Below are 25,989 nucleotides of genomic sequence, written 5' to 3'. Positions count from 1 at the left end.
GCATGTTGAGAAGAGTGGGACCTTCAGATTCAAGATACTCGTGCACTAAGAAGAAAGAAAAGGTGAGAATCACAATCACAGTAAGCACCTAACTAACAGTTACTTCACGAAATGACAGCAGCACAATTCAAAGTGATGTGTCTCAGATCATTAAGGATAAGAAAGGAGCGCACCAACCTTGTTCAGCCCGAGGAATTTGATTGGACAGGATGCTGCTTAATGTGGTGTTGGCCCATACGCCGTCCTGCTGTGCCAGGACTGAGAGCTGACGGAGCTGTGTGCTCCCACTTTCTTGCAAAAGGCTGTGTGCCAACTGCAACAGAACATGAAAAAATAACTTCATAACTAAAGCTTTAGTTACAGAGAATTTCAGACATATTTTATTACTGAAACACAGAATTAAACCACTTCTATGATTGCAAAGATAAGCATCAGTAAAGCTCTAATGGCCTGCAGGATACTGACCTTCACGGAGGACTGAAACTCCTCCCATAAGGCACCAGGGACATGCTGGGGCACTGAAAGCAGCAGCTCCGCACAGCTCCTGTGAATCCAACACAGTCATTGGTTAAAGCCACATTTAGGTCAAGGATGTGCACACATTCAACAAAAACTGGGAAAAACAGGCAAGAATAACTCTTCAGTCTGTGTGCTGCCCTGTAAACTGAAGAATTCTCATCATTAAAGCTGCCAAAACATTAATAAAAACTGAAAAACTCTAAATTTGTATGATTTATAATGAAATTAGAACCATGATTACTATGACTGAAAGTATTACGCCACAATTGAAACTTCTGCTGCTTTTTAGGAGTCTCCAGGACTTATCTGCAGGGTTTCTGCATGTTTCTGTGACATACATTTCAGGCTTTCTGAGGCTTTTTTTAAGATCCTCGTGATTTAAATTCAAGAACATTTGTTAATTAGAAAAGACAACAGGGGCAAGGTAAAGTAATACCTTACTAATAATATAATACATAACTCTGGATAACATAACAGGAACAATCTGAGTTTAATTTCCTAAACAAACTCCAGAAAACCAGTTTAAGGAGCAAAAGTTTTCCAGGGCTTGAGGGAAGATTAAGTTTCTGGGCCTTAGTTTTAGTGCAGCATTAAATAACGTCTGAATTCCTCAGCCTGAAATACAACAGAGATGAACTCTTCTAAAATGAAAAAGTCGATGGAGGATGCAATGAATGTACAAACAAACAGATTTAGTACGTGACTAAATGTAACTCAATAGCTATTCTGGTAAATCTGAATCTGCAGAAACTCAACATTTACACAAAATGTTGGTCTCCTCTCTAGACTTTTTCACACTACTAACAATCCATTTTCATGTCTAAATTAAATTTTCTATGTGTGTTTACTCGGGTTCTGCTTAGTTATCAAATATAATTCATGCATATTTGGTTAACTTTTGGTCTTATTTTTCACCTACGACTTGCCACACAATTTATTCCTTTCTTAATCAAGTTTAAATCACTGATTATATGACACAAAATAAAGCGCAAGGCTAGAAATAAAAGTTTCACAGTTACGCAAATAACAGGAGACCATTTATTCTTCCATGAAAACTTGAGGCCCCAGTTTTACTCACAATGCTAACTTTTCAAGTAGGAGTGGCACGTTTTCACAATCGGAGGAGAGACAGGAAGCAGCCTTTGCAAAGCTGAGGATGGCCACAGTGTAAACCTCCAGCAAAGGCAGCGGGTCTTCATCAGTTTTCCAACGACCAGCATGTTCTACCAGGACCTGTGGAATAGACACAGCAGCACTGGGATCAGAACCGGCTCAAAGTAAACACCATGCAAAACGATTAGAAACATCGCTGTTAAAACACGGTAATTACACACTTTATTAATGAATCTCCAATAGTTTTGTTTGAAAATTTAAAAATTTGTTTTTATTATAGATGCGCCGATTAAGGTATTATTAAAACACATAAAAGAGCAGCTGGTTTTAAATCCAACACAAAATAAAGGAATTACTAATTATCCTTATTTATGCATTAAATAATTGCTCCCTAAGCTTTTTGTGATTTCTACAAAATTCACATAAAGCGCATCAAAGTAAACAATGCTGATTGGTGCATTAATTGACTGAAAATTGTAGGAAATCTTAAGTTTTGATCCATTTATCGAAATTAAATTTGCAGCTCTACTTCATGTTAATCTAAACCTCGCTTAGAAGAACGAATGACAGAAATAACCACCGTTAAAATCCCGCATCCTATTCTGACAGATTCAACAGTTGTAGAATGACATTTTTAGTAAACACAGTTTGGTAGGTGGAATTTAATAATGCAAATATGATCTTTTTGTTATTTAGGCTTAAAAACTGGTGCAGGGATGGGTGAGCGAGTTGTTCTTGGTAAAAATGCACCAATCAACCAAACAGAGCCCCGAATCAGACAATTTTTGTTAATCAGAAGGAAAAGGTCAAATCATATTTTTCTTTTCCCAATAATTAAGTGCCTCTAAAGTTGGCACTCTTAACATGTTCAGTCTGGAGCGAATGAACAGCTCCTTTTTCTACCATTCTTAAACTAATTATTGAATTTTCTGCAGTGAGGCACTGCATTAAAACAAACCTACAATATGTGACAAATCTGGCACACATCACCCTCACAAAGATAACCTAATTTCACAACACCATAAAAATTTTTTAGAAAATGCATATGAGCTCTTTTAGAATTTTTTGTGACCATTTCAGAGTAGAGATGCACCAAACAATCCACCAGAGATCAAATTATCTGCTGATTTTCCAGTGATTGGCTGAAAAAACTGATTTTATTTGCTATTCCTTAAATGCATCAAAACTAAAATCACCAATTACCATTTTCAGTTTCTAAACCAGTTAAATAAAAATATATACTTTTATGCACTTTCAGATGATGCAGATATGGGGATGCTTTTCACTAGACTGGTGAATAAAAAAGAATATTTTTCTCTATTCATGCATCAAAACTCATAACTTCTATAAACATGTCATCTAACTGCTAGTTGAAGGATGTTGTAAGTAGCCTATTTTTGCACAAATATAAAAAAGCAAAATTTGTGCAGTTTTACATGCATTATTCCATCCATTTTCTTCTTTCATCCAGGCTTACGGGGAAGCTGGTGCCTATCTCCACCCTGGACAGGTCACCGGGCCATCGCAGACATACATTAATAAAATTATATATTTTTAGGATCTATAAAAGACATTTATTCATAATGGAACAGTTTTTCTTACCTTGCATTTTTGTCACAACTGTTCAGTTTGTATATTTTTTTCTTATTATTCCTTATTTTTACCATGTGAATCTCTGGGCTCCCATTGGCCTGTCACTTTGCAGGTTATATATACAAAACTTTCCCCACTGAGAGGCAAATAAAGGTCCCCTCTATTCTATGTACTTTGACATGCTTCTTTATGTTTAATAAAAATCAGATAAAGTTTAGGGCTGTTGCTATGAAGCATAAATGCCTTTTAAATGGGACAAAATGAAAATTGGTCAAAATCGTAATGAGCATTGAAAGAAAATCTAAAATCAGTATCGGCCAGTTAAAGCATGATCAGCGCATCTCTAATCTCTTTTATGCAACTATCAAATTTTGGATGTAATTAAGGTGTTTGACAGTATTGTGATGGCATCATAACCTCTAATACTCCTTTAAAAACCGAATAACGAATGACTAAACTGCACACAGATTGTGCAGATATATATATATATATATATATATATAATTAAACAACAAAAGAGTTACAATTTTCTCAACTGAATAAAAGCAAAGATATAATCTGTGACTAATCTAGCACGATGTCTATAACTTGCACTGAATGGAGTCACATGGAGATCTCTGGTCTTATAGGTAGCCGGGGCTAATTAATGAGGAGGATGTAATGGAGTCAGTGACCACTGACACACTTTTCCCTCTAAATCACCGTCTCTGAGGCAGATGAAGGAGGATCGCTTTATTTCTCACCGACATCAGATTTAAAGCGTTTTGATGGGGATAGTTATTACACTGTATTTAACATCTGCGCTGATGTAATTAGCTGGATTAATTAGAGGAAAAGGCCCGGGCTAGCGTCCTGTGGAAAAAAAAAAAAAAAAATTACAGCTCTCCGCGATCAATGAAACACCCTCACAAAAGTAACCCCATTTTACAGCCCTCCAACATTTCAAAAAGAAGGGGTACAGTGTTTTTAGCCTTTCTGTGGCGTTTTATGACGCTTTAAGGAGTGTATATTTCAGTGCACATCAATGCATTCGCAGTGTAAATCTCGCTAACGCAGCTATCCGTTTTTTTGCACAGCATGACCACTGCACAGGACAGGGGGACCCTGCATACCAGCTAGCAACATTCATCTGCTGTGGGCTATCTGGCCTGGAAAATACGGGCTATATTTGCACAGTAGGCAGACTCTGCAGCGACCTCGCCTCTTTTTGAAAGTCAGAGTTTGCTAATAACGGCACGTCAGATACATCCATCAGAGTAAAAATGGAAAAACACCCCAAATGGTTTTTTTTTCCCTCTACATCTAGAAATGCAGGCGACTAGCTAGGCTGCTAGCTCCTTAGCTACATTGTTATAGCAAACGTAGACGCGCATCCTCGGCCAGGAAGCCAGAGGGGCTGCAGGCTGCCCGGGATGAGCAGCGGCATAACGGGCTAACCTGGCAGAACTCCTGGCAGAAGTGCAGGGAGGCTTCCAGCGGAGGCTGCGGACTTTCTTTTAAAGCCGCGGTCAGAGCCTGGAAGCGCTCTCGGAGCTCCTCGTTGGCTTTCCGTGTATCATATTCCTTTTCTGTCTCCCCCTCCGCCATCTTCACAACAATCACGACCGCGTACGCACAGATGTTACGCTGCCAGACCCTGCACACGCACGCGCACGCAAGAAGGGGGGAAGGGAGAGCTCATGGAGGGCTCCTCCAGAAAGAGACCCCTGATGTCAGGAAAGCATCCAGGCAGCGGCGGATCCAACGACCAAGGAGGCTCTGAACACAGTCGATTTGGGGGCCCACCTCTGCCACATATGTTCTTCACCTAAAACAAATATAAATGAGCAAGAACAATAACATGAACCAATAGCTGCAATTTTAAAAACTTTGGACGAGGATAAGTATTTATTCATTGTTTTTTTTTACATGTGGCACTAGCACATATTGCCTTGGTGGATGGATATCATCCCCACCATGTTGGGTGGTTAAATACTACGTCCTGTCTGTCACTCTGGACATACAGAGAAGAGCTATAACCAAACACTTCTACTGGAGAAACACAAAATGTTTGTGTTAGTTTTCACTGAAAAATCAAAGACAAAGAGATGAAGAGAGACATTTGATCATTTGAAGAACCATCAGGTCTAAGGCTAAAACTAGAACTTTTACAAACGTAATCTGGACGTCTATTAAATTTAGACTGCTTGAAAATAATGTTTTAGCTCATACACATATATTTGCAAAACTAATCTAAGAGTAAATGTTAATTTGATCTCTTTAGGCAGACGGCCAGATGTTGCATCTAGGGTTACTGAGGTCTAGGTTTCAGGCAAGTTGTAAGTTTTGAAATTAAAAGCTTGTCGCCAGTAGCGTTTGCCAGCAGTTAAATAAAACAAAATAAAAATTCTTCCTTTGGCATTAATAAAAGCCATGTTTTCGTCCTCCAAGATGGGCCGCGGGTACGGTTGTGACAAAACCTTACATGGGCTGTAATTTTAGCAAGCAGGGACCAATTTCCCTGAACCTTTTACTCCAAAGCAGCTCTGTCATGTGAGCAGGCTTCCATACAAATGGCCGAAGCGAGAAGTTTATTGTTGCATTCAAACACAACTAGAGAAAAAATGCTGTTACTCCCCAATTTATTTACAAGGATGAAATATTTTCCCTATTCCTCTGTGTATGCTTTACTTTAGTATGAACGTGGTTGGTGCATTTGTGAACCTCTCTGCTGTGAATGCAAGTTCTCAGGTGGGCCTCTAGGCCAGCAGGAGGCCCTAAGCAGTCGCATGAATTGCTTATACCTATGGCTGGCTCTGCATCCACAACCGATACATAACTCCCAGTCTACACACAGGCGTCTAAAAAATTTATCATTAAACAGTGCTTGATGAATGACAGTTATATGTATCACTGAGCTGAAACTCTAACCGCCTGATGGAGACCATAAACCATCTCCATCAGGACTAAAACGGTCGGCCACCACGTTCCCATGATGAAATCCACTCATGTTTCTCATCTCTTTAGACTGAAAACAGGGCATCCCTGGGGAAGCTTTGAGACAACATGGATTCACTGTGAGTTGCAGAGCCAAAATTTACAAGCAAAAACATGCAGTTAATCAAGCTTTTTCTAATAGATGTGCAAATTTTTGAAAATGCAAAAAGGTCTAAACTGCAAATGAGCAAAAGGCTGGCTGCATTTAGTTAAATATATGGCTTCAGCTTTGCCAGCTGAATCCACCTACTCAGTGTTTCGTCACCATAGAAAAAGTTAATTTAGAGGCTTTATTTTTTGTTATAGACACTGAAATAATAAGAATAAAGCTAAAGTTTAAAAAATGCCTGAACATCCCTGACCTTTTGATTGTATTAAGCTCTGAAATTTTTTTTACATTAAATTTTATCAGTTGGTTACATGTTTTATTTCAGCTTCAGTTAAGAAATGTATTTGATCACAAAGCCTGCAATCACATAAGTCATCTCAATGACGACTCCTTTAACTTGCTCTGAAGCTACTACAAACTCATCACATTAAATTGTTTACAAAGAAATAAAACACTACACCATCATAATAAGCTCTTGGTGCACATTTTAATTAATTTCAAGTCATCAGTTATTGATACGCAGTCATTAATGCAAACATGAAGGCTAATTACACATCACAAACACAGAAACACTAACGAAAACATTTGGTGATGCCTACAACACCTGCCTCCAAACAGAGAGCAGTTTGTGCATCTCAGAAGAGCTGGGCATGGGGGGATGGCTGGAAGTCTCCACCTTTCATATCAGCTTATGATAATAGCAGGTGCTGCAGTGACACTCTGTGTGGTTTCTCACTGTTATGTCATCTACATTTGTCTGCAAATAGATTAAATGAGAAGAAAAGAAGCAAATGAATAACAATAATAGATTAATCATGTGTTTGATTTATTTTTTAATCTCTGAAAAAATTGAGTTCTATCAAAAATCTCTCTCTCTCTCTCTCTCTCTCTCTCTCTCTCTCTGTATATATATATATATATATATATATAAATAACATTGACCTTTAAATACCCTGGTGGCCTATAAACTAGCTTGCTCTGCAACCTCAACAGCTACTCTTCTAACTGCTAATATCATCATCCTGTCATAAGAGGAGTAGCTGGGAGCAATGCAGATGTCTGCTGAAATGACATCACTCACTTCTGTAAACATTTATAATTAAATGGTTTTATGCATTTTTAAAAAAATTTTTTACCAAGAATTGCAACCAGGAGAACTGAATTGTTAAAGAATAACCCCAACTTGGTCAGAAAAATAGATTTCAATGTAAATTTATAAAGAGTAATGTGATAAATAAAAATATATTTTTTCCCTATGAAATAGCGGAGTACAAGTAGATTACCACTGCATCTAAACATGTATTTATTAAATGTATTCTTATTTGTATGTAAATTGTACATTTGACCCCCGTATTTTTGCCCACTGTACCTCGTAGCTGTGCTTTGCGACGCAGCATGTTGCCTCTGAAGTGATGTTCTTCGGGATCGCCATCGTTTGCATGGCTGTTTGAGGGGTGGGGTACGCTCGGGAAAAGCAGCAACCCATGCACTGGTAGATTGGACGATCCCGTGAAAAAACCCTGTTTAATCCCAGACCGCATTTCCCACAGGCCACTGCAAAACCAGAGGTAGAAAACACTTTGAGCCATGGCTGATGGGTTAGATATCATGTGAATGATATATGAAATTAAATTCTTTGAGTAAATTAAACTCAGTAATTTAAACTGAGATAAATATCTCAATTGTGATGATAAAAATCTTTCAAACAGTAACTGTTCTAACCAACGGACAATCCTTACTGCTTGAAGAATCAAAGTTAGAATAAGAATCAGCTACGTTCAGTAGAAAATACAACAGAAGAAAAGACACCCCGGCTGATTTGATGCAGTCCATAGTTGTGGCAGCAGATACCTGTTATATGAAGACAAAAAGACACAAGCATTAAAAAGGTGTTAGGTTTTAGGGAATTGAAAGGCAGATCCAGGCTGTTACCATGTTGAGATGAAGTTTCTCTTCATTGCACCTCTTTGCTGGACTCCTTTATATTGAGAACCCATGCTCCAATGCAGCTAATTGTATACCTGGCTACTTCCTGGATTAGGTGATACCTGCCAACCTTATCACTGATCTCAATGATTCACCGGTTACTTTACCCCCTTTCCTCTAATCCATTTAGAACCTAAAATAATTAGAACAAGTTGTGGAAACTCATAATATACTTCCCCCATCTCTGCTATGGATGTTCTATTTAATCCCTGGATTTTTGTTACCTGGTAACCCAAGGTTGTTATCATCTATCAGGTCAGGAAGGAAAGAAGCGCATTAATTAGGGATTTTGTTCAACAGTTTCCAGAACCACAGACCATTTATACAGGCTACATAAAAATGTTTGGACTGTGTTTTTTCTAATGAAGAGTGTAATCTTCATCGTTTCAAATGCAGTCAACAGCTGTGGCATTTGCTTTTACATGGCTCCAAATGAATAGCAGGATGTGTTATGTCTATGAGTAATATGTTTTCAGGTTTAATGCATTGACCTCATAAAGTGCTTTTCTAGTCATACAGACACTTAAAGCACTTTCATTCAAGAGTTACGTTCACAAGATTCCCCGATATATGACGTGGGATGGAGCTTCAGGTTAGGTGCCTTGCCCAAGCCCACCTTGATGTGTGGCGGGGGGGAGCTGCAATCGAAAATGTCAAGGATGAGTAGGATTTTATTTTAGGTTTAATTTGTGAGTCCACTAAAGTGCCCATGTTCTATGTCCTTGGTTGTGTTGGTGATAAATCCTTTGCCTGTCTTATGTGGTGAGTGCAGAGGATGGGACTGTAAAAAATAATCTTATAGCCTTCATAGTTTTGAGGCATTATTTGTTAGCAGTGTTTTACTGGTCATAAAGTTCATACTCAGTTTGAGCATGTCATGTTTTCTCTTATTTTAGGACTTAAAGTGGCATTGCCTGAAATAGCAAACAGAAATGTTAATTTGATGAAGTTAGGAAATGAGTGTATCTGAGCAGAGTCTTTACTAAAACATGGAGCTGTGATCAGATGTCTCATAATCTGCTTATTAAAGGGCTGTTCATTTAACATTCAAGAGTTCATATAAAGTTCATTGGAAAATAAACCTCCATTTGGTTCCACAGAGGCTCAGCTTGATTGTGGGTGTGACTTAACTTCCTCTCACTGACCTGCTCTACTGGGCTTCATTAAACAAAGTATGTTGCTAGGTTTCACATCCACTGCAGGTCCAACATAGGGACATATTCTCATGTACTTTTTAAAACGCTGCCCACATAACTAAGATCATCTCAATAAAATAGTATTGTAACAAGTATGTTAATGGAAAGTTAAGTGGAAGAAAAAGTGTGACAGAAAAAAAGGTGCACAATCTACAAGGATAATTGCAGCCAGGAGGATTGTGAAGCAAAGCCCATTCAGGAGTTTGGTGAGATTTTCACAAGGTGTGTACTGCAGCTGGAGTCAGAGCTTCGAGAGCCACCACACAGTGATGTATCTAGGACCTGTGCTTTATCTGCCGCCTTGTGTTAATCCACTCCTGAATCAGATATAATGTCAAAAGCATCTTACTTGGGCTATCGAGAAAGATAACTGGACTGTTGCTCAGGGTAGAAAGTTCTCCTTTCAGAAGAAAGTAAATTTGGATTGGTAAAATAGGGAATATAGAGTAAATAGAGAATATATGGTCTGTTGTCCAGGGAAAGATGAGATACACTAGGACCAACACTGCAGATGGCCTGAAAGCTGTTATTAAAGAAACCTGGGCTTTTGTTTCACCTCAGCAAAACCACAGGATCATTTCTTTCATACCAAACTTCATTGATGCAGTAATTATGCAAAAGGAGCCCCAAACAAATATTAAGTAAATATGCTGTACAGTATATAGACATACTTTTCAGTAGGCCCACATTGCTGTATTAAAAATGTTTATTAGGGTCGCAGGAGAGCTGGTGCCCATCTCCAGCTTCCTACGGGCGAGAGGTCGCCAGTCCATCGCAGGGCAACACGGAGACACACAGGATAAACAGCCATAAACACACCAAGAAGCTCAGTCATCCGGGAGGCACTCAGAGTATAGCCACGGCTTCTTCACGTCGAGAGGAGCCAGTTGAGGTGGCTCGCGTTTCTGGTTAGGATGCCTCCTGGATGCCTCACTGGTGAGGTGTTCCAGGCACATCCCATTGGGAGGAGTCCCAGAGGAAGACCCAGGACACGCTGGAGGGACTATGTTTCTCGGCTGGCCTGAGAACGCCCTGGAATTCCCCCAGACGAGCTGGGCCAAGTGGGTGGGGAGAGGGAAGTCTGGGTCTCCCTGCTTAGGCTGCCGCCCCCGCGACCCGACCCCGGATAAGCGGAAGACAATGGATGGATGGATTCTGATGTAATATTCTAATCTTAAATGTTGTGTATCCCTTAGGTGTAAGCAAAAACAAAAAACAACATGATTAACAGAAATATAGACTTCAAAACACCGCTCTGTGTGTAATTAATAAATAATGTGAATTCTGCTACTAAAATAAATGAACTGTTCAACAATATCCTAAATTATTGAATGGGTCTGTAATATAAAATTTCTATTAGTTGTAAACTACAATAACACTTTGATGCCAGAGTGTTTGCCTTAGTGGTAACAAGCTCAGCCACTACTGATTTTTGTGCTTCGTTTTTGAACTCAAGTAATCTAGCATTTTGTTCCCACGCAGGTTTTGTTTACCTTGCTGAGTTCCGACTTCGTTCCAGTGTATCTCTGAGCATCTGGATTATCAGCTACTGAGTTAAGGAACTACCTTCTTGTGGATTTCTCTCACTTCCGTCTGTACTTTTCGGACACGGACCTAGCTGGCGGCTTCCCGTTTCCCTCAACTCCAGGACCCAGGCATCAGCACACCCTGCTTCTTCCTCCATCTTGAACATTGGCACCTGAGCTCCTTCTGGCTGGCACCAAGCTCACCACAGAGAAGACAACTGAACAATCTTCCTTCGCAAGTTATGACTCTGAATCTCTCTACCCCTGGCGGTTCTTGCTCCAACAATTTAGTAAGTCATTTCTCAGATCTTAGTAATCAGTTGCTTCATATCATTCGTTTGTTCAACAATCTATTTTGCTTCCTTCCCTTACACTTGGTGTTCCTGTCCTAGACTACTTTGTTGACAATAAAAATTGTAAAACGTTTCCTTCTGAGTGTTCTCTGTATGTGGGTCTAATCTATATCAAAAATGACAGTTTTATCTAAATTGTATTTCTAATAAATCATACTAATCAAAATAAAAACCACCTCATAATCTATAGAAAACTTATTAAGTTCAGCCTGAAGGATACATTCTTCATTTATTCCATGATCCCATCACACATTTAAAGAAGTGAGGAGATTCTGGATATTTATTGAATTATAAATTTATTCTCTTATTTAGACCTAATCAAGCTTTAGATTTACTGTTAGGTTCCTTCTATCTTTAATTCCGTTAAAAAAAACCTCCCTTCGTTCGTTTGTGGTCTTCCGTAGAGACACCCAGACTTCCCTCTCCCCAGACACCTTCTCCAGTTCCTCCGGGGGGAGCCCAAGGCGTTCCCAGGCAAGCCGAGAGACATAGTCCCTCCAGCGTGTTCTGGGCCGTCCCCTGGGCCTCCTCCTGGTGAGACGTGCTCTCAATGTGGAGGAGCAGCGGCTGAACTCCAAGCTCTTTCCGGATGGCCGAGCTCTTCACCCTATCTCTAAGAGAGGAAGCTCATTTCAGCCGCTTGTATCCGGGATCTCGTTCTTTCGGTCATGACCCAAAGTTCATGGCTATAGGTGAGGGTAGGAACATAAATCGCTTTTCGGCTCAGCTCTCTCTTCACCACAACGGACTGGCACAGCATCCCCATTACTGCGGAGGCCGCACCGATTCGTCTACCGATCACCCGTTCCATTCTCCCACACTCGTGAGTTAGACCCCAAGATACGCTGTACACTAATCAGCGGCAGAGACAGAGCTCCAGCATCATGCAGGACGCTCTGCAACCCCTGAAACACCTCTTTCAATACCTGCCATCAGAACAGAGGTTGGTGGTTCCAAAATGTAGAACCAAGAGATACTGAGTCCGTTTTATCCCAACAGCAATTGTCTTTTTTAATAATATGTCTCACCAACCCTAGGGACTGTTTTTATTTATTTTTTATTTTTATTTTGTACTTTGTGTCTTAATATGTGTTGTTGAATGTTTGTGTTGATGCCTCTCTTGTTCTGCAACCTAATTTACCTATGGGTACTAATAAAAACACCTCGAACCTTGAACCTTGATACTTGAACTCCTCCACAAGGCAGGAACTCCCCTCCAACCTGAAGAGGACCAGCCACCCTTTTCTGGTCGAGAACCATGGCCTCGGAGGAGCTGATCCTCATCCCAGCCACTTCACACTTGGCTGCGAACCGCCCCAGCACAAAAAGAAACCTAAACATATTAAAATTAATTCTATGCTTCTTACAGGGAAAATTGAACATTTTCTGAATAAGAAATAAATGTAAAAACGTTTAATGCTGACCAAAAGTTAACTTTCTCTCTGAAGTTTCAAGAAAGGGTTTCAATGCTTAATGATACCTGTAATTTATAAAGAAAAAGTTTGGGAAAAGGAAAAAAGGAATTTTAAACAACTTTTTAAGAATTGGCTTTTAAAATAAAGTTTCAAAAACCAAGAATAGTTATTTTTAGCAAAGTTTTAATCATTCTGCATGAGTTTTTATTTAGTCTTTGGCCCGTTTTGTTCGGGAAAACTATGACAATAATTTTTTGTTGGAAAAAACTTACACTGCTCCCAGCATGAACTGGGCCAGAGTGAGCCAGGACCAAGTGCTGGCAGATTCTTCCATTTACCTCTGAAATCAAACCTTTCATCTGGGAATTATACAAAATCCAGTTTAAACATGTTTCAGCTACAAATTCTAAATCCAGGGAGATTTGCTAATTGATATACTCAGTGGCCTATTATTTGCAATAAAAGCTAACACCACTGTATATTTCACCATTTTGTTTTTTTAAATATGTCCTGTCTGGCAGAGTTGCTCTCAAAATTATTTTCTGAATGCCAAGAAGAAGCCCAACAGATTTACTTTTATGCTATAGTACTATATATTTAAAAAAAGCTTTATTAAAAACTGCTTTGGGATTATTTCAAATGCAACGGACCTGGAGACAGAAATGAAAGTGAAAAAAAGAAGCAAGAAAGAGAGAGGTGAGGTGAATAAGGAGAGGAAAAAAACAGAGAGAAAGAAGGATGAAGAGAATACAAGGTAGCGCCCTAGAAGACTGCTTCTACACCTGCAGAAACCCATAACAGCAATGTTACTGAAAAGTGCACGGTACTAATGAATGCAATGTGTTTAGTGTCAACCGTAGCTCAATATAGAACATCTTTGTATATGTTAACACCTGAATCCAAACACTTGTGGGTGTAAGTGTAGGCGCGCTTGTGTATTAAGGTTTCTCCATAAAGGTGCAGAAGCCCCAGGGAGCTGCAGCGACAAGCCCACAGGCCCCGCTGCCAGCTGTCTATGTCAGAGCAGATCCAGTCATGGACTCAGAGACCCGAGACCATTTTTTTACTCTTGGAGTCTGTAGTAACTTATTCACACATTTTTACTTTTTGGATTAAATATTTTATGAGAGACACATGACATGAGATTAAAATGAGGATGTATTGTACTTTACAATACAAAGTTACAAAGTTTTAAATGCAAGACAACCATTTTGGATTCTGATGTTGGGATTGGTGATAAAACTCCAACTTTCCCACTTGAAATGTATGGTCATTTACCAAATTATGGAAATTTCAACTTTAAAAAATAGAAAGCTTATGTTACAGCCAAGGTATGCAGAAAACTATATTTGAACCTAAGCATGTTGGCTACAGCAGCAGGAGGCCGCACCAGGCGCCACCCCTCTATAGGGTTCTATTAGTGCCAAAGATATGTTCATGTGTCTTTCTTTATAAGATGTATATGTAGAGTTTTTATGTAATGTCGTTTGTCTATATGTCTATGTAAGATGTATATGTAGTGTACTTATATACAGGGATCTATCCAGGCTTGTATCAGGGCTCAGGCTGCTGGTGGTATAATGGAGTGGAGGATATTTTCTTTTCACACATAGTTCTGTTGTACCAATTGAGCATTGTTTAAAACCTCCCTGAGTACTGTTGCTGACCATGTCCATCCCTTGACCACAGTGGACCCGTCTGCTGATGGCTACTTCCAGCAGAATGAGGCATCATGTCACAAACCTCAGAATGCCTCCAACTGGCTTCTTCACTGTACTCCAAGGGCCCCCACATCCACCAGATCTCATTAGATCTGAATCCACAGTTCTGGATGTACCTAATGAAGTGGCCGGTGAGATTGCAATAGCAGGATTACTGGAATCAGTTTCAGTCTGTGAGACTAATTTCATCCAGTGGAAAACTGTGAAATACCACAAAAGGTCTGCAAGTAAAAACCTACACTTCCTGTTATCCTGTTTTTGTTATGTTTTATTTTATGTTATTATTCTTGGCAAATACAAACTGTACTGTTTTGATGATGTGCTCTATCAAATTTGGGTTTGAAAATATCTTTATAAAACTAAAATAGAAAACACATAATTATATTTGACATGAAATTAGATTGCTATGCTCTTGTTTGAGCCGGATTGGTCTGCTTTTTCCTGTTTATGGGTGAGTGCAACATTGTGAGAGGGGTGACACAGTGTGGTGAAAAATGGGACTTTTTCACTACCCCCTGTAGCACATAAAATATTTCTCATTTATATTATTAATTTAAAGTTTAAGCACACATGGAGTAATAGTTGAATAGATTTGGCTCATCTAACCACCTGTTTTAACCAAGTGTTATACAGATATGATTGTTTTGTGTCTGCATTCCTCCTAACTGTCATTTTCTCAGGTCTGTCTCTCATATGGCTTTCATTTATCAGTCCATCCATTATAATATCCATGTTTTTTTTGTTCCGTGTCAAAGGAAGTGAACCCTGTTCCAGCTGTCTGGGTGTGAGATGTGATGAGAAGTAAGAGATAGACAAGTCCCAGGCCAATCACAGACAGGTCTTTGTTAATGTACAGTTAAAACCAGATATTTATATACAGTATAAAAAGACACTGTCTGAGATTAAATCAGACTAAACGTTTCTGCTTGATGTCAGTTAGGATTACCAAAATTAGTTATATTTGCTAAATAGCAGAATAAGGAGAAATATCTTTTTTTTTTTTTTTATTCAGCAGTTTGTATTTGCTTAGTTTTTGGTAAGATTGTCTTTTTAAACTGTATTTTTCTTGGATCATCATTCCACAAACTTATCAGAAAGATTTGCTATAATTCTTGCCCATTCTTATTGACAGAACGGGGGTAACTGGGTCAAGTTTGTAGGCCTCTATTTTCACATGCATCTTCAGGTCTGCCTACAAATGTTCTGTGGGCCTGAGATCAGGGCTTTGCAATACATTGACCTTGTTCACTTTAATCAACTTTGTAAATGCTTTGGCATCATGCTCAGGAACATTGATGTCCATTTGAAAGACCCACTTGTGCCCAGGCTTTAAATTCCTGGCTGATCTCTTGAGGCGCTGTTTCAATATTTCCACATAATGTTATTTCCTTGAGATGCCATCTATTTTGGAAAGTGCACCATTCCCTCCTGCAACAAAACACTCATCCAATATTTTGCTGCCATCCTTGTGCTTTACAGTTAAAATACTATTTGCAGGATTCCCCGTTGTTGTCTTCAAATGTAAAAGTGGTCATTATGGTCAAACACTTCACTTCAGTTCAAGAGCCCACTGTTGAAAGAAAAGCATAAAAAGTCTTGTTTGCAGTCTGCTACAAGCTGGGACACAACAAACATATAGATGAAGGAGCTCTGGTCAGATGAAACCAAACTTAAACTTTATTGCAACATACGAAATGCAGTATTTGGCAAAAAACTAAAACTGCATATCACCGTGATTGGGGAATGATATGTTGCGTTTTAAATATATTTTAATCCACATTTTGCTGTCAGACAGATCAATTCAACTCATTTAATTTTTTGCCTAAATGTGAAAAAATATGTGTCACACAAATCAAGCACAGCACATAACCCCGAACCACAATCCTCACAGTAAAATATGGTGGTGGGAGCATCATGCTGCGGAGATTCTTATCAACAACAACAAAAGCAAGCCTCAAAGTTGAAAACGGAATAAAATAAATATTGGACACTCCTGGAAGAAAACCAGTTAGAGCAGGGGTGGGCAACTACAGTCCTCGAGGGCTGATGCCCTGCAACTTTAAGACGTTTCCTTGGTCCAACACACCTGAATCAAATGGTTGAATGACCTGGGAATGAGGCATACATTTGATTCAGGTGTATTGGACCAAGGAGACATCTAAACGTTGCAGGACATTGACCCCCGAGGACTGGAGTTGCCCACCCCTGAGTAAGAGCCAGTAAAAACATGAAACTAGGGTGGACGTTCAGACAACAACCCAAAACACACAGCCAGAACTACAATAGGGTGATTTAGATTGGCCTAGTCAAAGTAAATACCAAAATCTAGTTGAGAATTTGTGACAAGACATGAAGGTTGATCATAGCAGATGTTCTTGATTGAGTTATTCCTCAAGCAAAAATGTGCAAATATTTTAGTCTGTAGAATTCCAAATCTGGTAAACAAATAATCCAAGAGTTGTAGCCATGACTCCAGCGGAAGGAGGTTCTACAAAGTACAAATTTACGCCACACTTTTTATATTTTACTTGTAATTAAAATAGGAAACCGTGAATAATTGTCGTCCACACTACAGTTACGCTTTATTTTCTGCAAATGTATGATATAAAATCCCCAAAAACTGCATTCAAGATTGTGGTTCTTTCATGACAAAATGTGGGTTTTCAAGAGCAATGAATATTTTACGCTGTTGTTTAAGGGCTTGATCTTCAAGTCTTTGTGTCTCTTTTTCGGGGGTTATGTAACTTTACTGGGTGAAAACCGCGTCCCCTTTTACACCGTTGCTTGAAGGTTCTTTTAGCTTTGGTATTTTTTTAAAATTTGAGCTTTAAATTTAATATACAGAATTAAATTAGCTACATTTTCTCATTAGCTGTGTGTTTGACTAGTAGTGTTAGAAATAACAAAACGTGGTTTAAACTGCTCATAGCCTGTTGTTGAGAGACAGACGTATGTGTGTCCCTCGCTGTAATTCTGTTGCATTCGGCTGCGGATGACCCGTCGCCGCTCTACAAGGCAAGCCCGTGCAGGGCTGTCCAAGAAACCCCATCGACGAGACAAAACTCGAGGCGTGAACGTGGCAGCCATTTTACATCATCAAGAGTGAATGACTGAAGTCGGACCAGTGCCGGGAGTTTTACACTTTTTCCGTCTTTTAAATATCACGTTTATCTTCCTATACAATCAGCACCATACACATTGGTGTGCCAGCGGCAGGTAGGGCGAATGCTTCTGAATGGTCTCGTTAATGTTGTTTTATTCAGTACTAAACCCCACGAATCGTGCGGTGCTGTTTCAAACAATGTGGAAACTGGTGGTGGTTGGGAACGAGTTGTCCAGACCGGCTTTTTGAAAATGGATTCTTCCTGTGTGGCGGCACGTTGACTAACCACGCATCCGTTGAGCTAAACACTTAGCTTTCAAGGCCTCGTTAAATCACATTAAATATAAAAAGCGTGGTCTGTCACTTGATGAAGTCTGAACCAACAAATGCCGCGCTAACAATGGCCTCTCTGGTAATACCGTGCGAGTTAGCATGCTAGCTTCAGCTAGCTCATTTTGACAGATCGTGGATCTGACATGCTCATTGTCACTTTATGCTAATATGACTCAATAGGGAAGCCTAATTTATGCTCAGGATATATCGACAACGTCTTGCAACTGTGCGGTAAGCCATGCCGCCTGTCTATTAAAGCAGTAGCTGTAGTTCGCAGTGAAAATGCACACACGAGTCTCGTGTTATTGTCCCCAAAAGGGTCCCTGGTTAGCTGTGCGCGCTAGCCGGCTAGCCTGCTAACGGTATCCTTAATGTCAGGCGCTAAACTAAACATCTCAAACACGTGAAAGATCAGAAAATAACGAATTTGAAATATTCCCAACCATTTATGCACAACAAATTCAACATTGTTTCGTTTGTATAGTAAAATATACATTAATGTGGAGGAGTAATGTATTAACCAAAGACAGCACGTGTTTGTGAGGTGGATTAGTAAACGTTTGAAGAAATTAGATTATAAAATTAGTGTTTGCGTAGAGCAACCGTCGCCCAAAACAGGAATAGCTCTGCTGAGTTTTGAAATGCAAAGAGAACAGTTTGATCTTATCTACTCAAGATATGAGATTATTTCCATACCACAATCAAAATACAGTGTATTAAATGTTCTGTTTTAAGTGAAATTTGGAGCATTTATTGTGGGCCCCAAAAATTATTGACCGAACTTAGTTTGAAGCAGTACATTTGTACTCAGTGGTCATCTGCCGGAAGCTGGGGCATATTGTCTGAACACGTATATCAGCTGAAGTCAGCAATGAGAAGGTCGGCTAACATGCAATTAGGAGAGTATAGCGGACATGACTGCTGCAGGAGCCGTGATTCTGGAAAAACAAGCCAAGAACAAACTAAATCAGAATGCCACAATAAGATGTAATTTTCTGCCTTTTAATGTGCAACCATTTGGTATATGCTTTGTCTGTCTTGTGCACAATGTCCATGTTTGGGGCTTCTTCCAAGCTGGAAGCTGCTAGTATAAAGTCAAGATGGGGAAAGGTTTCCAGCCACTGAAGGGCTGCAAAACAATAGTTTATTTCCCACAGGAATGTCCCTTGTATGATATTTTGGACATAAATGTAAAAACTCCATATCCCAGGATCACATTTTTTGTTTGCATTTCTGTATTTCTAAGATGATATTGTTTACAAATCTGAGGCTTGAACACATCCAAAGTCTTGCCCTTGACCCAGGATTAATTTGGCTCATTGCATTTATACAGATTTCTGGAGACATGGCCACAGAACATATAAATGGAAATGGTCCAGAAGAACCAATGGACACCTCTGCTGCAGTTACCCATTCTGAGCACTTCCAGACTTTATTAGAAGCTGGTTTACCACAGAAAGTTGCTGAAAAACTAGATGAAATTTACATAGCAGGTAAGGCATTATGAATACACTTGCATATTTAATATGCAATTCTTTGTATGAATTCATGCATGTATTGTCATTTTATCACCTTTTTGAATGGGGGAATTGGGATCCTGAAGCAACTTTTTGTGGTTTCCAACCAAAATGGGTACTGCAGTGCTTCAAAATATTTAATTATACACTATCAGTGTGATTAAATGTGTACTAAAAACACAGAATTTGCATCCCCAACATGGCGTCTTGATGGATAATCCTTTTTTTCCCCCCCAAGTTTTTCGATGACCTTGCCCAGGCGTGCAATTATTTTTCCTTAAGTTTTTACATTTTGGGTTAGTTTGATTTGTTAGTTTTCAGACACTTTAGTCTTTTTTGGGAGGGGTTGGTCACTTCTAGAAAACTACCACTATCTGGGCCAGATGGGGTTTAAACTGAAACAATGGTGGCTTCCTCAGACAGGTGATGGCCCCTCCATAAAGGGAAAATGTTTTCTAGTCCAGTTAAAATCTCTAGTATAAAAGGTTTAAAGCATATCAGATGGCCCTTTTGCAAGTGTTGTGACTTCAGCCCCATTTGATTGGCTGTGTAGTTACCCCACTACTTCTAGTTGTAATGATTTATTATTATTGCACCTAAGGAGCTGCTGTAGAAAAGTTTGCACACTGCTTTCTTTTCATGCGTGCCACATGTGAATAAAATATTAAGTATTTATTGTTGGTAGCACATTTCTCTGTCGTCCATCCTTTAGGTTTGGTTTCACACAGTGATTTAGATGATCGAGCAATCGAGGCTCTGAAAGAATTCAACGAAGAAGGTGCTCTCCAAGTCCTTTTACAATTCAAGGACAGCGACCTCTCACATGTTCAGGTATGCATAACATATTGCTAGTTTATTATAGTATGAAAATTGGGTTCTTTGTGCAAATCTGTTGCACATTGTTTTAGTATTTTATCTTTTTATTTATATTTAAAAAATGTAACAACAAATGTGTTTCTTGTGGCTCTTATATGAGTGCGAAATAAAACTGATTGCTGTGACAACTGCTTTACTTAATGTAATGGCACAAAGCTCTTGTGGCTGGTCTAAATGACACGAACTGGCTGTTTGTGGCCACTTTTATTTCCTGTATGTCATGTTGGTCTAATTTGTTTGTTACTGGTTCTTGATTTTCTTGTGTAAATTTTTTACAGAACAAAAGTGCCTTTCTTTGTGGCGTGATGAAGACATACAGACAGAGAGAGAAACAAGGGACCAAAGTGTCAGACACCAACAAAGGACCAGATGAAGCCAAAATCAAAGTAAGAATTGATGTACCTAATCAATATATGGGAGACGTTTGTTAGCTTTGAACAGTTTCAGAAAATGTTTCTTTTTTTTTTTTTTTTTTAAGACAACAATGTATTGAGTTTTTAAACTTAGGTTTAATAACTATGTAACTGACTCCTCCATGTTTGATATACTTTGGTTTTAGGCTCTGTTGGATAGGACTGGCTACACACTTGATGTGACAACAGGACAAAGGAAGTATGGGGGCCCTCCACCAGAGTCTGCCCATTCAGGGCCACAGCCCACCATTGGTACAGAGGTACATAAACGGTCACATTATTTTACTGCTTTCCTTCTTTATATTTATAAAGCTTGTATACTCTGTTTATGTTAGAAGTGTTTTTACTTCTGGTGTCCAAATGATGAAACTTTGTTGTCTCCTGTAGTAACCAAGGTTACAATGATAGTTTACCGCTAAGAGCTGACTGGATACCTTTCCCAAAATGTCATCCATACTTCATCTTTTCTTGAAGTTTTTAAATAAAACAACTATTTTCATGCACTTTTTTAATCAACCCTACAGATATTTGTAGGGAAGATTCCCAGAGACCTGTTTGAGGATGAGCTGGTTCCGCTGTTCGAGAAAGCTGGCACCATCTGGGACTTGCGCTTAATGATGGACCCTCTCAGCGGTCTAAACAGAGGCTACGCCTTTGTAACATATTGCACTAAAGATTCTGCGCAGCAAGCTGTCAAATTGGTATGCATGCTCCACTGCATATATACTTATTATTTTATTAAGATATAAGGTATATTGTGTAGCATTAACTGTGCTAATATTTTAACGATACTCCTAGATGAAAGTGTTTGCGGTTACTATTTTACATCCTATATCAGCAAACTCTGGTAGTAACTTGGTTTGTAATTTTTGCTTTGTTATTTCCATTTAGATTTTAATTTCAAACTGTTCTCTAAACATCCACAGTGCAACAACAATGAAATTCGACCGGGTAAACACATCGGCGTATGCATTTCTGTGGCCAATAATAGACTGTTTGTTGGCTCCATCCCTAAGAGTAAAACAAAAGAGCAGATTGTTGAAGAATTTGCTAAAGTCACAGGTGAGTCTGTCTGAGTTGTTGGTCTTTTTCTGTTAGCTCAGCAATCTTTCTGTAGTTGAATGTTTGTTTTTGCTGCTTGTTGCAGGTCCAGCTTTTACAGTATTAATATATATGCTGTTGTTTTGTCTGAATAGTTAACTGCGTTTGATTACTAGTGTTGCTGCTTAAAACCGATCGGATGGAACGTAGAACAAACTTTGTGTTCATGTTTGACATTTTTCGACTAAATTTATATATGTGAAACATTTTTGCAGTCGCAGTGAGGACAATTTTGGTTATTTGCTAGTCTGGATGAAACATTAAAGCTTTCATTGTAAATGATCTACCATTAACTGTGTTGCAGTATTTGTTTGTAGGCACTTAGTAGATTTTAAATGTAAGCGTGTTTTGTGAAATGACTCAAAGCTGCTCTTCTTTTTGCTTTTTGTCTCTGCAGAAGGTCTAAATGATGTCATATTATACCACCAGCCAGATGACAAGAAGAAGAACCGGGGCTTTTGCTTCCTGGAGTATGAAGACCATAAGACAGCGGCTCAAGCTCGCCGCAGACTCATGAGTGGAAAGGTCAAGGTGTGGGGAAACGTGGTCACAGTGGAGTGGGCTGATCCGATTGAGGACCCAGATCCAGAAGTCATGGCCAAGGTAAGCCACAGAGATTACAAAGCAGACATTTTGATGTCTCCAGATTGTCTCTTGGATTTGTCTGTGTCATTACAAAATAAAAAGAATCCTTTATTTTCGTAGGTCAAGGTGCTGTTTGTGAGGAATTTAGAAAGCACTGTTACAGAAGAGACGCTTGAAAAAACATTTAGTCAATATGGGAAGCTGGAGAGAGTCAAGAAATTGAAAGACTATGCCTTCATCCACTTTGAAGAAAGAGATGGTGCTGTGAAGGTATGAAAGAAAAAACTTCTTCACAAATATTGCATTCATTCATATATTAGACATGTCAACGCAGGATAAAAAAAAAAAAATCTTCTGTAGGCTTTAGCCGAGCTCAATGGCAAAGAACTGGAAGGAGAGCACATTGAAATAGTGTTTGCCAAGCCCCCTGACCAGAAGAGGAAAGAGCGCAAAGCCCAGAGACAAGCCGCCAAAACGCAAATGTAAGCAAGAACAATGTTATTCAGGCTAGGTGTGGCAGCATGTAATTAACAGAGCTCCTCAGTAAATTACTAGTGAGAAGCTGTTTTATTTCTTTCATCCTGCTTGAGCCAAAACTGACGTTGAATCTACATTATTCCTCCTAGGTATGATGAATACTACTATTATGGGCCTCCTCACATGCCACCACCCACAAGAGGCAGAGGAAGAGGTGGCAGGGGCGGTTATTCTTATCCTCCTGATTATTACAGTTATGAAGACTATTACGATTACTATGGATATGATTACCATAACTACCGGGGTGGCTACGACGATCCTTACTATGGCTACGATGACTTCCAAGTGTCTGTGCGAGGACGAGGAGCCAGAGGAGGAGTCCGTGGAGGTCTCAGTCAGACCAGAGGCCGTGGTGTTATGACACCGAGGGGCCGAGTGGGCCTCAACCATCGTGGAGGCATTGGAGCAATCAGAGGTAAATGAAGTTTGACAGGGCAGGAAATTTTACAGAATATATCAAACGGGCTCTATAATATATAGAATAATTTTCATATGCAGCAAGGGACCTCCAAGTGCTTTACACAAGATAAAAACAAGGGGAAATGATCACCGAATAACAAAGAAATAAACTGTCCAAGCATGAAAACATGCTACAGAAATGTGAGATTAACAGAGGTGACGGTTAGACGGACCGATAGCCGTTAATGATGAAACAATTTCTAAGAAGCGTGGATTCGAAACTCCTGATTTATTTAAACAAAACATAAAATAATAGTTGGACATGTTAAACTGTGAAAAATAAATGATAAAGAAATACAAATAAAATTGAAGTCAATTAAAATCTTCCATTTAATTCAAACAACTGGTGTAAAATTTAATAAGAAAACACAGTATAGTAAAACTGTTACACATGCAATGAAGCTACAGATGTGATTAACTTGAATTTAAATGAATTATCAAGTAGTCTAAAAGCAAAACGCTTCATTTGCTTTTAAATCAAAGGTCTCTGCTGCCCTCAGGTGTTCAGGAGGGCTGTTAAACAGGTGAGAGCCATTAGAAGACAAGTATTCCTCACTGGGGGTTTCTGCTATCAGAAGACATAATTGGAAATGAAATAAACGATTTCATGTTAAAATTAAAAATTTGCAGTGAGTTAAAGCAGACTTTAAAACAGAAATAATAACTTTTTCTGGTCTTTGTCAGCACTTGTGTCGCTGAAATTTGTATTAGTTGGAGAGGGGCTGTATTCTTTTTAGGAAGACAAGAAGGCAGATCATTAAAGTAATCAAAAAGTTTTAAAACCACGTTAGCATCTCTGCATTGCACCGAGAAAGAAACTGTCAAATTCTAGAAATGTTCTTTAAGTTCAAAATCGCCTTGAACATTTTGATGTGAGGTAAAATTCTACAACTAGAATCAAGAAACTTTTAATTTGATCAGAAGGGTTCGTTCCCAGAGATGAGTTCTGTTGCAAGTTTCTCTGAAAGTCATTGGTAATTATTAAACCTTCTGTTTGGTCCTGATTGAAATAAAAAAATAAATTGCCATCCATGACCTAATATCTAAAATACCTTTTAAAAAGCGCATCATGTGTCTGTTGTAGCTGGAACAAACCATCAGCATCCATTTTCCCAGTGGTAGCATGAAGACATTTAAAAAGTGTAGGATGTAAAATATGAGCCTTGTGGAACTCCATGTTAGAACATGTAATTTATTGTCCTGATATGATTAACAGAACTGGATATGTATGTTTTTTAACTTTATTTTCATGTTTCTTTGTGATTAACTTTGATTATATACCTTTTCATTCTTGGAACCCATGAATGCCAAATACAACATGGTGGGAAACTTGACACAGCGACACATGGAGGCGTTTTGTGAAAAGCATATTAATAAGAATGAATCAGAGGATTTGGCTCAAAGGGAATTTCTTCACTTTGTTTTATTAAAGTATTTTTGTTAAAGTAGATTTATTCAAGCTTCATTATTTCACTCTGACATGCATCTTCATTAAGTGTTCCCATCAACCTGAAGGTGATGCACCTAAATCATACCTCCAGCCTAAATCTAATTATCAGGTTTCTTTTTATTGGTTCAGCAGGGAAACGGGGCCGAGGGCGTTCCTGACCTGTCACAGTGCAGACTGACTTGATGTGTGGGTTTACACCATAAGCTGCAATGGATGTTGAAATGACGAGCGAAGAAAAAGGTCCAGTGAAATTCCAGCCTTACAGAGGAAGAAGAAACATCTCCCCTCCACCCATTTTATTTTTGCTCCCCCTCCCCAGAAACTGCCACCCTAAAAGAAAACAAATGATCGGAAGATTCTGAATATACCCATGAAAGCCTCTTTGCTGCGACTCCCTGTGGTTTGCCCTGGTACTCAGGGCTGTATGAATTGCCCTTACAATCTACCCCTTCCCTGTCCCTGAACATGCCATTTAAAAAAAAGAATTATTGAAGAAATTGCACTTTTTAAGTTTTTAGGTTTGAAGTGGCTCAAAGGAGCTTGATGCTATTGTATATTTTTGTGCTAATCGCAATTTATATTGTTGAAATATCCATGTTATTGTTTGATCTGGATGTTTGAAATAGAACATTTGCAGGATTTTAGGGTGTACCCACCTGGCATGGATAAGTCAGGCATTCCAGGAAAGTGGTTCTTTTCAGAACTTGTCTTTAAGGGTTGGTTGACTACCTCAGTACAGAGGACTAAACTACCCGGCCTGTACTGTAAATAGGGAAACTATATAGATGAAAGCAGGGCTTGTTTTCAAACAAAATATGCACAAGAGCTGCAGCGCTAAAATGATGTACTTAATGTAATATACTCCTTTTGGCTGCAGCTCTCCAGGCTGTAAACAGTCAAGCTGGGCATGCAAAACAATCTCATATGATGAGTCTAAACAAGCCCTGCTTTTATCCTATTTTGAACTGAATTAGCCGCCTTGCTTCTTCAGAGTATGTAGTTACTGGTTGTATAGTTTTTTTGGAAAATGTTACGTTTTGTAAAGGCTTAAAATCAAAGGCATCCAAATGTCTTTGATTAAAAAAAAAAAAATACAAAAATAAGGCCC

At 39.0% G+C, this 25,989-nt stretch overlaps 3 protein-coding genes across 5 annotated transcripts in view; 1 reads left to right on the top strand and 2 right to left on the bottom strand.

The window, feature by feature from the left end:
- The window catches only part of LOC124855670 (zinc finger protein 292-like), a 25,031-nt gene extending 19,875 nt beyond the window's left edge, over positions 1 to 5,156 (bottom strand). The window contains exons 1-5 of the mRNA XM_047345664.1: positions 4,663 to 5,156; positions 1,598 to 1,752; positions 466 to 544; positions 178 to 313; positions 1 to 45 (exon numbers count right to left, since the gene is read on the bottom strand). The exon at positions 1 to 45 is cut by the window's left edge and continues 158 nt beyond it. Coding sequence (XP_047201620.1) covers positions 1 to 45; positions 178 to 313; positions 466 to 544; positions 1,598 to 1,752; positions 4,663 to 4,812 — 565 coding nt within the window. The 5' untranslated portion in view covers positions 4,813 to 5,156. The remainder of the gene's footprint in view (positions 46 to 177; positions 314 to 465; positions 545 to 1,597; positions 1,753 to 4,662) is intronic.
- A 1,622-nt stretch (positions 5,157 to 6,778) lies between these two features.
- On the bottom strand, positions 6,779 to 8,385 carry cga (glycoprotein hormones, alpha polypeptide). The gene is made up of 4 exons (XM_047345695.1): positions 8,243 to 8,385; positions 8,050 to 8,161; positions 7,680 to 7,864; positions 6,779 to 7,067 (listed from the first exon to the last, which is right to left on the bottom strand). Exons 1-4 carry the CDS (start codon positions 8,243 to 8,245, stop codon positions 6,990 to 6,992), a joined length of 378 nt encoding a protein of 125 aa, XP_047201651.1. The 5' UTR covers positions 8,246 to 8,385; the 3' UTR covers positions 6,779 to 6,989.
- A 9,181-nt stretch (positions 8,386 to 17,566) lies between these two features.
- On the top strand, positions 17,567 to 25,989 carry LOC124855497 (heterogeneous nuclear ribonucleoprotein Q). Of its 3 annotated transcripts, none has more exons than XM_047345411.1 (12): positions 17,567 to 17,723; positions 19,277 to 19,436; positions 20,173 to 20,291; positions 20,615 to 20,722; positions 20,896 to 21,009; positions 21,274 to 21,450; positions 21,676 to 21,811; positions 22,248 to 22,453; positions 22,556 to 22,705; positions 22,796 to 22,917; positions 23,062 to 23,387; positions 25,011 to 25,989. In XM_047345411.1, exons 2-12 carry the CDS (start codon positions 19,289 to 19,291, stop codon positions 25,037 to 25,039), a joined length of 1,635 nt encoding a protein of 544 aa, XP_047201367.1. In that variant the 5' UTR covers positions 17,567 to 17,723; positions 19,277 to 19,288; the 3' UTR covers positions 25,040 to 25,989. The 3 variants fall into 3 exon arrangements, with proteins under 3 accessions (XP_047201367.1, XP_047201366.1, XP_047201368.1); XM_047345410.1 differs by lacking the exon at positions 25,011 to 25,989 and adding an exon at positions 24,726 to 24,881; XM_047345412.1 differs by lacking the exons at positions 19,277 to 19,436; positions 25,011 to 25,989 and adding an exon at positions 24,726 to 24,881 and having other exon boundaries at positions 17,575 to 17,723.

This window comes from Girardinichthys multiradiatus, chromosome 19 (assembly GCF_021462225.1).
Source record: "Girardinichthys multiradiatus isolate DD_20200921_A chromosome 19, DD_fGirMul_XY1, whole genome shotgun sequence".
Classification (NCBI taxonomy): domain Eukaryota; kingdom Metazoa; phylum Chordata; class Actinopteri; order Cyprinodontiformes; family Goodeidae; genus Girardinichthys; species Girardinichthys multiradiatus.
The sequence above is the reverse complement of the archived record's forward strand: the minus strand, read 5'-3'. Positions and strand labels throughout refer to the sequence as shown.